At 40.4% G+C, this 16,923-nt stretch overlaps 1 protein-coding gene across 2 annotated transcripts in view; it reads left to right on the forward strand.

The window, feature by feature from the left end:
- NOS1 (nitric oxide synthase 1) overlaps positions 1-16,923 on the forward strand; it is a 140,524-nt gene that overhangs the window by 79,984 nt on the left and 43,617 nt on the right. For both annotated transcript variants that reach the window (XM_088136638.1, XM_007423536.3), the window contains exon 3: positions 15,741-15,873. In XM_088136638.1, coding sequence (XP_087992764.1) covers positions 15,741-15,873 — 133 coding nt within the window. The remainder of the gene's footprint in view (positions 1-15,740; positions 15,874-16,923) is intronic.

Here is a 16,923-nt window from a genome sequence, read left to right on the forward strand (position 1 = left end):
GCTTTCTTCTAAAAATCAGGATGAAATTGTAAAATTTAAGGCACTGAAGGGCTGAAACTAACTTCAAAATTGCCAGATTTTCTGCATTCCCAAGAAATCCAAGTTAAGCATACAATAACTAGGTTTATTTAATAAATCTAGGTACATCTGTAACTAGATTTATTAAAGGGGGAAGGGATTAGACAATAGAAACCTTGACAACTGACTACTTCTACTTTACAATTCAATTTATGCCCTGCTAAGTGCAATTCTCTTGATAACTACCCTTTGATAAGCGAGAGAGATATGTTTTCCAGATAATGGAAAAATGTGCAGAATTTCTGAGGTGTTTTTCCACTGTTTTTCTCTTCCCTAGGAATTGAAAATACCATAACACATGATGAGTTAAAAAATAGAATGGTAAACTAGGATCCCATTTTTGGCATCTATTCTGCAGTTAGCTCCAGCGGTGTTTTGAAATGTCCTAAATGTTTCTATCACTCTGAAGCACTGCAGGGAAACTTAAATGTCAGTCCTCAGTTTCCACCAGAAGAAACCAAAAAGGTGATCAGTGGAGAATATTTTGCCCATTGCTTGTTTAAAGTCTGGAGCAGGCCTTGTCTCTGGAATATCTAACTGCTCTAGCACCAAGCAACTGTGCTAGTTAATGTGAACTAGAACAAATGAATCGAAGAATTATGAAGTTAGAAGATGATGTTTGGACTATTGAGTCCAACTTCCTGCTCAGTGAAGAAATCCAAATTAAAACATCCCAGACAAATGGATTTGGCTTGAACACACCCAATTCTGAAAAGAGATTCCTAGATTTGGAATCCCTTTTGTTCTTTTCCTCCAAAAGAAGGAAATGTCTAAGGGATGTGGGACAGTTCTTCAGAGAACCGGGGGAAAGAATTTCTCCCTACACTTTTGCAAACTAGCATTTGATTGATAGCACAGATCTACCATCTGTCCTGGTAGATAAGTATTATCTTTCCAACTGTTCCTGGATTGCCCTACCATCATCTCTGATTGTGGGTCATGATGAGTTGTGTCTGATGAGTGCTGTAGTCCATAACACCTAGAGGGATTCACACTGTGAAGGCTGCTCTGAAGAATCCTACAAAACATTCCCCCAATATTTGTCTCCAAGGAACTGGTATTTCTTTCATCCTGGAAGCTCCATTTAACTAGCAGCCTATCCTGTGTGGATACCCAGTGTTGTCCTTCCCTCATTTTGTCCCATGACCATCCTGGAAAATGTGGATTAAATAACTTTTAAACAACATTTTTGTTCAGGTTTCTGCTCTGTGTCAGTGATTTTTCACAAATGTTAGATATATGTATAGAGTAAGGAAGGTGGCCTTGATGGAGATATGTAAATTCTATGGCCAAGATGACAAGGGATAAAACACTTTTTAAGTCCAGAACATCCAGATAACATCCAGAAGCAGATCAGGCAGATGCTTCCCTAATTCACTGAACTATTAGGAAGAGAAGGTCCATCACAATCAGACTTGCATGATTCTGTTATTATACCCAATCTCAGTAAAAGTAGCTTCAACCTTCCTGCAGAGTTGATTTCCTGGTCTGGTCTACCTAGTGGGACTGACAATATATATGTCTGTAGTAAGTGCTGGTTGATACTTTGAAAATCCCCTGCTTCTCCACATATACTGTATGTATGGTCCAAATGTATTAGTCACATGTAAATAAAATTAAAGATCAGGAACAATTTTAAATGCCAAGCATTGTAAAAATTAGTAGCACTGATAGTAACATATTAGAATACCAATAAAGTTAGCAGAAATCCCAGGGCTTTAGACTAGGACCTTTTTAAAAATTCAGGAAGAAGGTATGGCAAATCCTTCCTAGGCATGTTGCTGGCAAGAAAAGTACGTGGATGTTTCCATGAAAACAGAAGTGATCCCAACTTGAGCAAACTTTTACCTTTCTCAAAAGGCCATTAGGGGCAAAAGTGCTTCTAGTTCTGCAAATGAAAAGGCACCCAAGATTACTGATTGCTAAATGTTAAGTTGCCTTACCCCAAAGACATTAGAAGAGATTTTGCCCCAGCTAACCACTGGGTGAAAGTTGACCATGGGTCCTTTGGTCATCACTAATCTGGTTCTCTTTTTACTCTGCCTAAAGATGGTGGTCATATCTTATCCCCTTTACCAGCTTCTAATGCCTCAAATCTAGCTCTGCTCCTGTATTTTCCTTGTGACTCCTGAGACTTATACCTTTCATTAACTCATAAGGCAGTTGATGTATTTCTAAAGGAGGAGGCACAGCTGGCGTGGAAAACATGCTCTGCCCATTAGTGTACCACCTCTTCTGGGAAGGGGAAGATAAAAATAAATAAAATTCAGGCAGGATTTTGCACTTGAAAAGAGTTGCTTGCAGACTACAGTGATTGCAGTTGTTAATATGGAAAACATATAATTCTAGCATTGGAAAGGGGCATTGAAAACATTGGGTCAAACCTCCTGTTTGGTCCAAGAATCCAAATTAAATTGTCCAGGACAGATGCTTGCCTAGCCTCTGCTTGAACTCTTCCAGTGAAAGGAGATCCCCACTTCCCTGGTAAATTATTTCTCTGTCCAATTGCTCTTAGTATTAAACTTTTTCTTAACATTCAGCTGGAATCTGACTTCCTCTTTCTACATCCTGCTCTCTGGAACAATAGAAGATAAGCCTTGATCATCTATGTAACATCCTTTCAGGTACTTAAAGGTTAAAAGGTAAAGAGCCACCATGTCAAGATCAAGTCCTGAACGACCATGTGGGTAACCTCATGTTTTTTTCTCAAGGTGAAAAAACATCACAGGTTGAGTCCCATCAGAGTTCTTCATAGTGATTGAAGAGAAGAAGGGGAAGCCTGCTGGCTTCTCCTGCTGACTAATGCAGTGATGATCAAATAGAAAACAGGACATTCACCTATACCCCTTGCCTACGTCATCACCAAATGAATACAACAACACCCCAGAGAAGGTCACCAACATTCTCATCTCCTTTCCAAGGATTTCAAGACATGCTAAGCTTCGTCAACTTGAATGAGAAGTGGTTTTAAAAATGCAAGATTTTTTCCCCAACGTAACTCTAGGTGAAAGGCTTCCTAGAAAATTACTGTTGTTCACCCTTCAATAAACAAATTCTTGTTTCATCTAGGAAGACTGAAGTCATTTTAAAAAAGAAAAGAAATTACATGTGAACACAAAACAAAAATTACTCTAGAAGGTATTTTGCTTGGCACAGCTTGAAATCTACCTAGGCCAAGGTTTCTTCATTTTAGGATGTGGCAGAATATTGTTGCCATTGTTGTTGTAGTTGTCAAATAACTTTGTTCTTGCAAAGCTCAGAGTCGTCAGACTCCATGCTGTTGGCTGCAAACTGAGAGTTCTCTGCGGATTCGATCTAGTTTCTGTCCTCCCCAGGTTTAGCATAAAGTTAAACAGAACTGAATAAGATGTGAGTCACAGGGTATTTGTAGAACTATTTTCAATATGTAAATCAGTGTTCTGGAGTGGGATTAATGGAAGGACAGACAGAACTATCCTAGGGCTTTTGCGAAATGTGCTGTTACTTCCTGAGCTTTTGCATCATGTTATCTCTAGATCTTTTTCTTTTTTCTCTTTGAACTCAGTCTAAACTTCTGAGTTAATACACTATCAAACAAATCCTTGCTGGTTAGCTGGAAACTAGCAAAGCATTTGGAGTCCTTTGGAAAAGTACCTTGCCCCCCTGCTGATTACATGAGCATATTATCTTTCCACATGGTGGTCTTGCATTCCTGAGTAGGAAGTGTTCTCCTTGTGCTTGATACATTTCAGACTATTAATTACAGGCATGTGTCTGTGCAAGGAAAGGGGAGAGATTTTGCTTTTTTCTCTCCTTTTGAGTCCTATCCTCCGACTATGCATGGCCTCAACATCCAGCTGTTTCGTTAAGATCCCTTTTCACTCTTCACGCCATCTCTTCATTAAGACTGCAAAAAAGAGATTGGAATTGCATCTCCTCCCCCAGCCCCGGCGTTCAGGTTTAACACAGCTTTTGGGGTTGTCTTACCATACCCATTCAAATCAGCAGGAATGTACTTGTACTTATAGAACGTGAGAGGGAATACAAACTGCTGTGCATTACAGGTAGTCGTCGCTTAACGACCCTAATTGGGACTGGCAGCTCCACCGCTAAGTGAAGCGATTGCTAAGTGGGAAATCATGTGACTGCAACTGTGCTTTCTGGCTGGAAAGAGACAAGACTACTCAGTTTCACACCTTCAGCTTTTGTTTGCCTCCTAACCACTCTTCCGTCTGCTTACTGTCTTCTACACATCGAAAGCAACATGATTGCACCACAGCCCAGGGCTGGGAGCCACCAGCGTGCTACCCAAACAGCTTACTCTCTTGCAATCCCTTCCTCTCCAATATCTCCATTCTGCAAAGGTGGGGGGGAGAAAAAAAGCAATTTCTGTAGGCATTCTCTCCTTTGCGTGACCCTTTCCCACTCTCGGTGCGATTGCATTGCTTTCTTGAAATCTCACTCTCTTAAAATCTCTCCCTCTCCAATCTCTCTGCTCTGCAGAGCTGGAGGGAAGGGTCAGGCAAAGGAGAGATTGCCTACAGAAATCACTTGCTTTTTTTCTTGGCCCCCTCCCCAGAGCAGAGAGATTGGAGGGGAAGGAATTTCAAGAGAGTACTGTAAGCTGTTTGCATAGAGCACCTGCAGTTCCCAACCCCGGGTTGCCAGCACAATCGCATTGCCTACTCTCTTGCAATCCCTTCCTCTCCAATCTGTCTGCTCTGCAAGGTGGGGGGAAACCACAGGTCAGACACAGGACAACGCATACTGACTGTAATGGCAATCACATGACTGAGGGACGCTGCAAAGGTCATAAACAGTCATAAATGGGCCGTATAGTTATTGCTTCAGCACTGTCGTAACTTCGAACAGTCACTGAACAAGCTGTCAGTAAGTGAGGACTGTACAGGATTTATTCTTGAAAAGCATCCTGTGACAATCACAAGTGGCCTGAGAAGAGGTGAAACTGAGTGCCTACACAAATTTCAGGGACAGCTAGGTAAGAAGACTGGTGGAGAGGTGCCTAAAAACAACCTAGATCCAGTGCAGGTGTAAGGACAGTGACCACGTGCAAGACCAAATTTACCCAACTACATTACTTACTTAAAGTAATTAAGAGGAGGTGATGTGTATTATAGACTCTCCCCCAATGTGTGTGAGTGAACGTGTATTCACTGAAAAGCAGCCACTGAGGTTACGATTGAGAGTCAAAGGGAGGGGTCATCAGGCTGTTTAACTCTGTACTTTTCACACAAGTAAAAGACAAATGTGAAATTATATAGAATGAAATTAAGAAAGAAAAAGAGATGAAAGAAGCAGCGCAGGTAGAAAAAAGAAAATAAAAGATATATAAAGAAGCGACTTCCGATCTTCTTTACAGCAGTTACAAACAAATTCATTATCTCTCCTCCTTCTTTAAAGTTACAACAGGGTTCTCTTCTTCCCATATTCCTCACTTTTTAATCGGCAAATCCATTAATCACCAATTCATTTTTTTTTCCATTTTCAGCAAAAAGTCCGTAAGAGGTCTCCAGTCTTTTATAAAAGTACTTGTTGTCTTATCCTTGATCGAACAGGTCAGTTTTGCCAGTTCCACCATCTTCACATTCATGATTCCATCCATTTCAATATTTTTCCATCTTTGTGCATGTACTAGTCTTGCTGCAGTTACCATATGAAATTGGCAGCTTCTGATACAGAGATAGGAAATTTGTATCCCTCTAGTTGTGCCAAACTATCATTCCTGGGGCAATCCCAGGGTCCCTCAGTCTTAGCCTTGTAGTTACTGGGAATAGTTAGGGCCAGGGGTTCCCCAATTCTGCTCCATGAGGTGCTGTTCTATTTTTGTGTTTACTTATTGGGAATCTTTCTTTTTCTTTCTTTCTTTCTTTCTTTCTTTCTTTCTTTCTTTCTTTCTTTCTTTCTATCTATCTATCTATCTATCTATCTATCTATCTATCTATCTATCTATCTATCAAATTTGTCACCGCCCATCTCGTTGAATGACTCTGGGCGGTTTACAAAACAGTTAAAATCCATTAAAATTACAACATTACAATCTGCGATTCATAAATAAAAAACAAATAGAACCAAGGATAATCGGCAGTCACTCAGGGAGCGTCATCAAGCATCACCAATAGTGAAATACTATTCGCACATTTCTTATTTATCTACCCAAGTTGTATGGACATGGATGGAGGCAGGCGATGTCACTGAGGAGCGTTTGCCCCCAAACCCATATTCCCACAGACTTCCAATCCAGGTTTTGCTCCTTGCCTGATCCCCAATCCTGTTTGGGCATGGAAAAAAATGATAAATAGGAAGTGGGGGAATTGTACATACCTGCCTTTGGGCATAACTTAACTTAACATACCTGCCTTTGGACAATTGTGTGTCTTGACAAAAGATGCAAATAAACACCTAAAAGTGATGCTAGAGAGGAGGTGGCCTCTTGAGATCCTGGTGTGGTTCAGACACAGAAGGGGAACGTTTTCACGTTGCTTTGGGCAAACTAAGGCAGTCAGTGCCCTAAAAAGGAGCTAGAATGGCCCGCGCTGGAACAAGGTAAGCTCTTAAAAGATTACTGCACACAAAGGCATTTTGTCAACAGCTTTTCAGTAAAGAGAGGTGAGCATTGTGCAGCTGTTTCCTAGGTAGGCTGAATGAAAAAGAGAAATTAGTCAACAGTTAAACCTCCCTCTGAGCTGACGTTTTGGTCTTAGAACTCCCCGGGATTTCCTTGTTTCATAGAGGCGGAACAGAGTAGAAATATCCAGAGTTCAAGAGAGGGGTGATACCTCGGCAGAGAATGGTGCTTTGCAGGTTAAAAATCCCCGTTTTCATCCTCACTGTCTCCAGTAAGTCTGAAACCCGTTAAAATCCAGTTGTAGTGATGTTGGCTCATTTAAAAAAAAAAAAAAAATCCAAAATCTACAGTAAGGAAATATCACCTGAAAAGGCATAAAAGTGTGTGCCAACTTCTGTTCTCCAGATTGCTCCTCAGCCAAGATGTCACCATGGGGATGGGGACTGTTTCCTCCAAGAGGCAAAACCACAAAAACCAGCAACAAGAAACAAACAGCTTAACACTAATCAGGCTTAGCATGTATGGTTGAAGCAGCAAGTAGTACAGTTAAAGGTATCCTGTGCATGCAGCCAGAAAGTGCAAAAATTAGATTGGATGTTTCGGCCATGAGGTCTGTGTTCAGTTTCGTAAGGGAGCCTGTAGACTGAAATGCGGCCATTGATGAGAGATGTCCGGGGTTTCAAGTTATAACTAGCACTGAGGGACAGAAGTGATAGATGCTCCCCCCAGCTTTGAAAACAGAAGGTCTGTTTCCACAACACGTAGGTTGCTGATGGGTTAGCATGTTGAGAAAACAGCAAAAAAGAGTTAACGGATCCAGTCAACTAATGTCTGAGGGTTATATTTAATCCACAGCAGACCCAGCCACGACCAGGAATAATCGAACTCTACCTAGTCAGTGATATGAGAGCATCTAAATCCAGTCAGTTTTGACCAGTTTTGCATAGTTAGCCTTACACCACCTGGACAAAGAAAACAGCCCCACTAGGTAGACCAGACCAGAAAATCAGCTCCACACAGAACTCTCCTTAATGAGGTAGGCTGTAAGAACAGACTCTTGCAAACCTGATTGTGCTGTATCTCCTCTTTTCCTTATACCCTGACTTACACCTGAATCGCTTCTGAATACAATCTTGCTTCCTAAGATGTAAAGAATGTTTCAACCCTTTTTTATTTATTTTATTTATTTATAAAATTTATACCCATCTCACCATACAAGTGACTCTTTGCTTGTATCATGGTTGTTGCATATTTCTGCAAGGCCATCTTCCTTATTCTCTGCAAAATGTGAGGTTTTTTGACCGTGTTAGCATGATTGTGTGCCATTAGACTGAGATTTGACCTGGTTAGTAACTGATCTGGTTAAGGTTGCAATGCAAATAAACTTATTTCTACTTTGTCTTGTACTGTCAGCCCACTTACCCATGGGCAAAGCTCATAGACTATAAACCCCACCTGCAAATCTTAAAGTTGGGTGCATCAGGGTACTTCACCCTGAAACTAAGTGGAGCAAGAAAACTGACTTTTGCTGACATACTTTCTATGTGCATGGTACCAGGCATTAAGTTTCCAAAACAGCAATGACTTCAGGCTTATCCCTTTGACCTGGAGCTGTGTTTCTCAACCTAGCAACTTTAAGATGTGCGGACGCCAACTCCCACAATTCTAGGAGTTGGAGTCCACACATCTTAAAGTTGCCGAGGTTGAGAAACCTTGATCTAGAGCAACCTTTCCTGGTCATGTGAACGCCAGCGCCTAAAGTTCCCAGCTAGCTGAGGGATCTGGAAACTGAAGTCTACATTTCTTGACCCCACAGGAGGTTGGAGAAGGCCCCTTCTTCACTTTCTAGCGATGCCTGACGAGCTGGTTCTATGAGGGGAAACTTGCAGTCTGCATATACAAAGGAACACTCTGAAAACATCATAGGCCACCTTACTGAGTTTCCCCTGCCAACTGAAAGCCAAAGCGGGCACCATGCCAACGAAAGAGTCTCAGTTTTTGACCCTATGGAAAGTTCCTCTCCCAGATTTCTTTCATTCGGTTACCCCTGTGGCACGGAACTGCCATTGTGTAATTTTTCTTCGGCTTGGGCCGTGTTGTCCTTGGCTGGCGATTTAACTGTAGGTTGGGTTCGGCTCCTTATCTGATCAAGCCCATTTTATAAGAGCAATAAAAAGCCGGGCTAGGAAAAAGATTATTTCCTCCTCCTCTTTTTTTTTTTTTCCAAATATGGGAGATCCTCTATGCAGTTAGAATAGCTGGTTGGAATAGCTTGCGTTGAAGCGTACCTTTGTGGCGTTTCCTGTTCTCCTTCCGAGGAGGTAGGGGAGAGATGAGAAAACAGCTGAAGGAGACGCAAAGATTCACTGAACACGTTGTATAACTAGTTTCAATCTGGGAACTTAACCAGAGCGCTTCTTCCCGTAGCATATATAAGTACAGTCACCACACATCCCTTATTATAAAGAAGAATCCTTTATTTCTGAAAGCTTCCCTTTAGATTTATTTATTTCTCAAAAACCCACCTTTGCCCTTTATTTTGGTCATTTCATTTTACTGTACACCTTAAGGCCCAGTCTTTCACATCCATGGGAAAAATATGGAAACTGAATTGTCTTCTTTAAATAAACTTACATACACTGTTTGATCTCAGGTGCTTTGATTAGAATATGGCTTTTCGTAAAGTTTTTCTTGGTGGTGCTCTTGAATTTTCCTTTGTAAAGCAAAGTTATAAACATAAATCATTTTTTTTTTATCCTTGTGAACCTCTCTCAGATTTGCCCCTGTTTCAGGTTTGTCCTTTATTTTTTCCAAGAAAATATGGTTACCGTCTACATCAGACATGTGTTCTTACATTATGTTTGCCATTTTTGAAATGGTGGCGTCTTTTTCAGGGCCTCATTATTGTATTTAGCAATGGTCTTCATAACAGAAACACAGAATAAATAAGTATAAATAAAAATTAGAATAAATGAACTGTAGATCTAGTGTGTGGGGTGGGGAGGAAGAATCATAGACTTGGGATTGCAGTCCAGACAAACATTTTTTATGCAAGCCATATTCTTTTGTGTGAGCCTTCAAGTTATATATCCTACTCTCTTTGGAGGTGTAGCCTATGCTTCATGCTCCAAAGAAGAATTTTGTCATTACAGTAGAATAATGTGCTTGTCTTCCTATTTCTCAACTGAATTGATGCTCCATTCTGGAGATGGTGCAGACAGAAGACTACTAGATGGTTCATCATCAATCCTGAGTGGTACATGCTCGTTCATTTAGGTAAATTTAGACTCTGGACTAAATAGCTTATATTGGGAGGAGCATTTTGGGAAGCAATTTAATTTTATTTCACTACCTTCAAAACACAGTCAGCCAGTTCTGGTGGAATAGGAAACTCTTGTGTTGATTTTGTTAACTGGAGTTATTGACCCTGGCTTCAAAGTTCTAACTAAATAGTACTATTTATATTCAGTTACAATGGCTCCCAAATTTGGGTCCCTAGCACTTGAACTAGAGGTATCATCATCATCATCATCATCATCATCATCATCATCATCATCATGGCCAGTGGTCAAAAATGATGTGGGTTGTGGTTCAGCAAAATTGGGGGGTGGGGAGATAGTTGGCAACCATTATATTAGAAAGAGGAAATTGGCTGAAATGGAGCAAAGTTTCACTGGATCCAGAATTCAGTGGCCAGCTAGGTACATCTACAACTTACAAGCAAATGCAGATACTACTTGCTGTTTCTTGTTTTACTTTTCTTAATCATTTGATAGAGATCTAACTGGCATTGGTTGGAGATTAAGCCTTGGATCTGATGGACTGTTTTCTTTTTAACTGATCATTACATTAAGATTTATGGTGGACCCAACCTCAAGTTAGACCTCAACTCAGATCTAAACAAATACATCATACTGACTTTATCTGCTTCCTTGTGTAACATGAGAAAACAACTAAACCCCACTTAAACTAAACACAGTAGGGGAGATGACCTTGACAGAAATATGCAAGAACTGTTACCTCGGCAAAAGAGGCTGAATTTTTTTTTTTTTTTAAATCCAGAGAAGTAAATAACATTCAGAAGTAGTTCAGGCATTGCTCAGTTCACTGATTCACTGGAGTATAAGAAGGAGTAGGAGGTGCAGCGTAATCAGACTTGCAAGATTCTGTTATTATTCCCAATCTCAATAAGGAAGTCTTAGCCTTCCTGAGGAGTTGATTTCCTGGACTGGCCTACCTAGGGGGCTGACACACTATACAGTATAGGTTCACGGAGTTACTAGGTTAAGTTGTTATGCGAACACAGCCATTAGACAGTATATAAAAGACGTATCAGATAATGTATAGAGATTTGCATTGCTTTGGATTTTATTCCAAATGACTGTTTCAGAGTATACCGGAGCAAGAATGCACACCTGTTAGTGACTTATTAAAGCAGCTGCGTCTGTTTTCAGAATTGCGCCATGCCTAGAAACAGATGTAACTGCTTTAATGAGTTGTGACAGATGCTCCATTCGTGCTCCCACACACTCTGAAACCATTTTTCAGACTTGAATCCAAAACATTGCACAGCTTGAGTAATTTTATTGATTCTGACTAGTGTCATGATGATGCTCATTTAGCATTTATATCTGTTTTAATAATGTTCCAAAGTGCTTACTACACTTATATTTGACTTGGCAACAATTCTGTAAAGTTAGTATTATTGTACCCGTGCTGTACTTGTGTCAGAGGGACAACGGTGTCACGGAGATGAGATTTGAAGCAGTCACTTTCTGATTTATTGTTCTGTGCCTTGGCCCTTTTGAATTAAAAATCCAATAAATAAACCTTTTTGTTTGTTTGCTTAAAGTGGCTTTGATATAAAAATGCAGCAGCTCGGCCATGGGAAATCTTTTAAAAAAAAACCTGCTTGGGCCAGTGATGTACTTATTCTTAAAAGTAGACAACAAGCACCCTGGGAGAATGCAAGCTTTTGTGCTTGCATGTAGAATTTAGTTTTTGCTTGGAGTGTGTGTGTGTGCATATGTGTGTCTCAGTGTGCACGCACAATACTGATATAATGAAAGAGCAACAGTTCCCCGTGGCGAGAGTCATTTGACGTGTTCTTGTAAATACACAGGAATAAATCCCATAATGGAGAAAGTCACTTTAATGCCGGAAGAATCAAACATCATTGAGCCTAACAAAGGAGGAGGAAGCGAGGGTACCTCTGCTTCCGAAGTCATAATACATTTGCCAGTTTTCTTGCAGCTCAGTTAACACTCCACGTTCATGAGCTGTGGAAAAACATCAAAGTAAAATGTGTTCTCTTTCTCTCTCTCTTTCTTCCTTCGATTGTGGCTTTAGCCACAACACTGTAAGACCATGAACTAGCCATAAGGTTAGGTGGGCGCTTAAGAACCTTTGATGGTGAAGCATGCTGGAAAGTGGTGCACGTATGATTGGATAGGACAGCTAAGTCTCAATGTTCATATTTAAGGTAATAGGGTGAGAGATGGATTATCCATTAGGAACACGGGCAAAATGCTCCCCAACTATTAAGAATCTAGCACTTCCTGCCTCCTATTCTATTCTGTTCTATTCTATTCTGTTCTGTTCTGTTCTGTTCTGTTCTGTTCTGTTCTGTTCTGTCCTATTCCTATTCCTATTCCTATTCCTATTCCTATTCCTATTCCTATTCTATTAATTTCTATTTCTATTTCTATTTCTATTTCTATTTCTATTTCTATTTCTATTTCTATTCTATTCTATTCTATTCTATTCTATTCTATTCTATTCTAATTTCTATTTCTATTCTATTCAACTATTAAGAAACTTTAGCACTTCCTGCCTCCTATTCTATTCTATTCTATTCTATTCTATTCTATTCTATTCTATTCTATTCTATTCTATTCTATTCTATTCTATTCTATTCTGTTGTGTTCTGTTGTGTTCTGTTCTATTCCTATTCCTATTCCTGTTCCTGTTCCTGTTCCTGTTCCTGTTCCTGTTCCTATTCTATTCTAATTTCTATTTCTATTCTATTCTATTCTATTCTATTCTATTCTATTCTATTCTATTCTATTCTATTCTATTCTATTCTAATTTCTATTTCTATTCTATTCAACTATTAAGAAACTTTAGCACTTCCTGCCTCCTGTTCTGTTCTGTTCTGTTCTGTTCTGTTCTGTTCTGTTCTATTCTATTCTATTCTATTCTATTCTATTCTATTCTATTCTATTCTATCCTATCCTATCCTATCCTATCCTATCCTATCCTATCCTATCCTATCCTATTTAACTATTAAGAAACTTTAGCACTTCCTGCCTCCTATTCTATTTCTATTTTCTATTCCATTCCATGATGATGATGCGTGTGCGCGCCTCCAAATCAGTGTTGACTCCGATCACATGGGCCGGGCAGAAGCTATGGCAGACAAACAGTCCTGTCATTTAACCAGAGCCTGAGCCACAAAGGGCTTTATAGGTAATAACCAGCACTTTTTGGTGAATTATACCCAAATCCCTACTGGTAACTGGTGTAGCTCATGGAGCAAAGTTCATGGAGCAGTATTTATTATAAAGCTCTATAATTATATTTATGCATTGTGTAAGACAAAGTCAGCTCTGAGTCAAGCTCAGCTCAGCTTCCAGTGACTTGGTCAACACTTCCTTGCAGTTTTCTGAACAACAGTATAAAAGCGGTTTCCAACGCTTTCTACTTGGATCTGTCTGTACTTCATGGCTTGCATCCATGGAATAGCCTGGTGGATTCCCATTCACTGACCAGGTCTGTCTCTTCGAAGCCGGCTAGATCAACCAGAACCAATGGTGATGACCCTGTTTATCAGTATTTATTGAAAGATTTATCTTGAAGGCCTACGGATGGTAGAGTGGTTTGTGAAGCTAATGCAGTTGATGCAATAGGAGCATAACATTGATTCTGTCCTGCAACTCCTCCATATTTTAATACCCTTTCTTTAGAGCTGTGCAACCTGTATAGCTGGGTTCAGATTTGCTAGGAATGGTAGTTCATCGTGCTTGAAAAGCCATAGATTCTGTCATCCTTGATAGAACAGCTTGCCTTAATTTCATTCTTCAAAATCAAATTTTTGCAACCACATGTACAAATTTCCCCTCCCCCTTTTTCTTTTCCTTGTCTTTTTCCCATTCCCCTCTCCTCTTGTCTTTTCTCTCTGTGCTTTTGGTCAAGGAGGGAAGTGTTTTTGGTTTTTTGTTCTTAAACATATCTGCTTCCATATAATAAAGATTTATTACTGAGTCATTGGAAAAGGGGGGGGGGGCAAACACTGACAGAACAGCCTTGCAGGTTCCAGCTCATAAACCTGCTTTCCTAAACTAGCGTGAGGCTCATTTAGCTTGATTACTGTAATTAGAATATTCCTGGTGCAATTTCATGTACAGCCATTCCTTTCCTTCCCGCTTTTATTATTTATTTGTTATTTACTTATATTGATTTCCTCTCCCTTCCCCTTTCGTTATTGGATAGTCAAGCGCTTCCTTTTCTAATTCTGAAAGTTCTCACGGTAGAATCGGTTGGAATCCCACATCCTCTGGAATGCTTAGGGATTGCTGTCTGTAAAAAAGGACTCTGCAAGCAACTTTTTTCTTTCTCCCCAGAGAGAGAGCAGCACAGATCTTTTTTTTCCTTTTCCCTGGACTGCTGGAGCCAGGTACCTTGGTAAACATTCTATCTTATCTTTGTATCTGTTGCTCCTTAAAGGGGGGAAATTTGTTCCTCCACTCCATTGCTGAATAATTATTAGTTTAAGGAGTTTCATTTCCTGGTGTGTTTTTTTTTTAAACAAAAAATAATATTTGTGCTGCTATTACGAAGTTTCAATTGTCTGCCACTGGGCTGAGTCCCTTCCCTGCATCTCACTGATGTCCCTTTAGAAAGCAGTTTGTGAATTAAGGAAAAATGGGGTAGCCACAAGAGTATCAGGGTGTGACCTCAGCAACTTTCTTTATTTGCCAAAATTCTAGAGGAGGCTAGTTTAGCCTGAGGATCCAGACTTGGCACGGAAGAGGAAAGATGGGAAGGATCTTCTAAAGAGGAGAGCTGGATGGATGAAGAAACTCTTGACGTCTGTATCTTCTGTATCTTCCTGTATTTGGGGTAGAATTCTGAGGATTGGATGTACCAGCCTCCTAACAGGACTGGACCCCAGAGCTTGAAGCTCTGCATCTTGGTTTTGCAGTGGCAGTTCTGATACGTATCAATATGGGAGACAAGCAGGCTGAAAGTTAGAACTACCCTTGGACGTGGCAGAACATCTGTGTTCAGCTGGGGCTTCTGCATTGAATTCTTCTAATAGAACAGGGTAGGCAGCATGTGGCTGTGGAATTCACTATGCCACCCATGGGTCCATTGGGGTTCCTGTCCTATCTGCTGTGTTTAAAAATACTTTTTCTCATTTTTTTTTAATGAAATAGGAAGGCAAAGCAAAGTTCTAGCTTCTAGCACTGTATTTATTTGCAGGAATGCCACAAGATCCAATTAGTGGTACAGGACATTTGAAGGACCTTGTTAGCTTTTACTGAGTAGACCAGTCTCCCTAGGTGGACATTTTGTAACTGGGTTCATCATTCCTGTGTGACACCAGAGTGTCAGGTTTCTCCTTGGCAAACTGGACTGAAACTAATTAAACAGACTCACAAGCATGCAGGAGCTTTTGATCAGAAATTTATTGTAGAAAAGTTGAGAATCCCTTATGAAAGAATTCCAGCAACCGCTGAATATCAAATGCTAGTTCATTTTATACCAATCCATCTTCTGATTTCGGGCATCTTTTTCTCCTGTTCACTCTACAGGAAGGCCAAGAGTTATTCTATTTTGGTCAGGAGATAGAGTTTCCGTTTGTTTCTTTGTATAGTAATGGACTGATTTTAACTCTGATTGTGGGAGAACTAACATTCAGACAGACAGAAAAACTTGCCTGTACTTGCCGCAGACAAACACAACTAGCCACTGATTTGGGCTCTCCCTGCTCCAGAATTCAAGGATGCATGGGTGACCTCAGAACCTGGTTTGAGCCCAGTTATTATTTAATCATATGACTCACAAGTGGTTGTGTGTTTTTCTCCTCCGCCAGTTTCTGGGAAACGGACCGGAAGTCGCCAAAGACATTGCCAACCGGGATGGAGAATGATCGAGTCTTCAGTGACCTGTGGGGGGAATCTGAAACACCCCCCATGCCAAGCAACATGTCTTCAGACAAGGACCAGGTAGGTGGCAGGTGACAAGGTAACTCTCTGGCAGTGATGTGTCCCATTTTTTAAAAAATTCTGGTTTATTGAGCGAAGAAGAAATAGGCAGTTTTGTTATTCTCTCTGCAGTACAGGTGCGGATCTGTGGCATATGATTTCTGATTTGCCAGCTTATCAACAAAGAACCAACTCAGGGATCTGGTTTGGCTATATTTCTAAGTGAACCATAAAAGGAAGTCCTTTGTTTTGTTTGGAGTTGAGGGGAAGGATAAATAGAGCTTTAGGGCCAACAGGTACACATTTTGAGAGTGTGTAATGGATGCTGAGAATCTTATTTGAATGCAGCAGGATATAAATGTAATAAGTAACTAATAAATAAAATCACCAGCCAATCATAGCTAGCAATATTGCTCTCTGCAACCTCTTCTCTACCTCATTGGTAGACATCCAAAACTAGCACTGAATTGCAGTCAGACACCCTACCATTTTATTTTTCTAAATGGTGCTTACCTTTGGGACCTACGTGGGAAATTCTTGATGTTTCTCTCTGGACATTTGATGGAGCAGTGGTCTGCAATGGAATTGAGATGTCTTCATCAGCTGTAAAGCTCATCGGTATTACTAATTGCTGTCCTTGGTGATCCAGCATTAGATAGGGAGGTCTGAGAGAAGACTTACGTTATTTCCTCGCTAGTAACTCATACCATCTTCATAGCACTGCCCAGCCATCATTGAAGAGGTATAAAATGTGTCCTCACTACTGTTATTTTGACACAATGGTGGCTGGAGGACACCCTAGTCAGGAAATGACCTTAAACCTCCTTAAACAAAGCTCCTTTGCTTCAGTGGCCCATTTCCAAAACAGGAGAAATAATTCTGGCCTGCCTGGATGAACCCCAATCAAGGGCACAATGTTTTTTAAAAAAAATAAAACCAGAGCTGTAGAAATAGGTTGAGTGTTGGCTTTCAGGAGGCATCCATGAGGCACAACTGATTGCAAAGTTTGGAGGTCGGTTTGATAGCAGGAAGAAAGTGATGCAGTTCATTAGCGGGCACAATCTTCTACTC

The sequence above is a fragment of the Python bivittatus genome, unplaced genomic scaffold, assembly GCF_059951505.1.
Source record: "Python bivittatus isolate LINGU-HERP-01145 unplaced genomic scaffold, Pbiv_v1 ctg000110_np1212, whole genome shotgun sequence".
Classification (NCBI taxonomy): Eukaryota; Metazoa; Chordata; class Lepidosauria; order Squamata; family Pythonidae; genus Python; species Python bivittatus.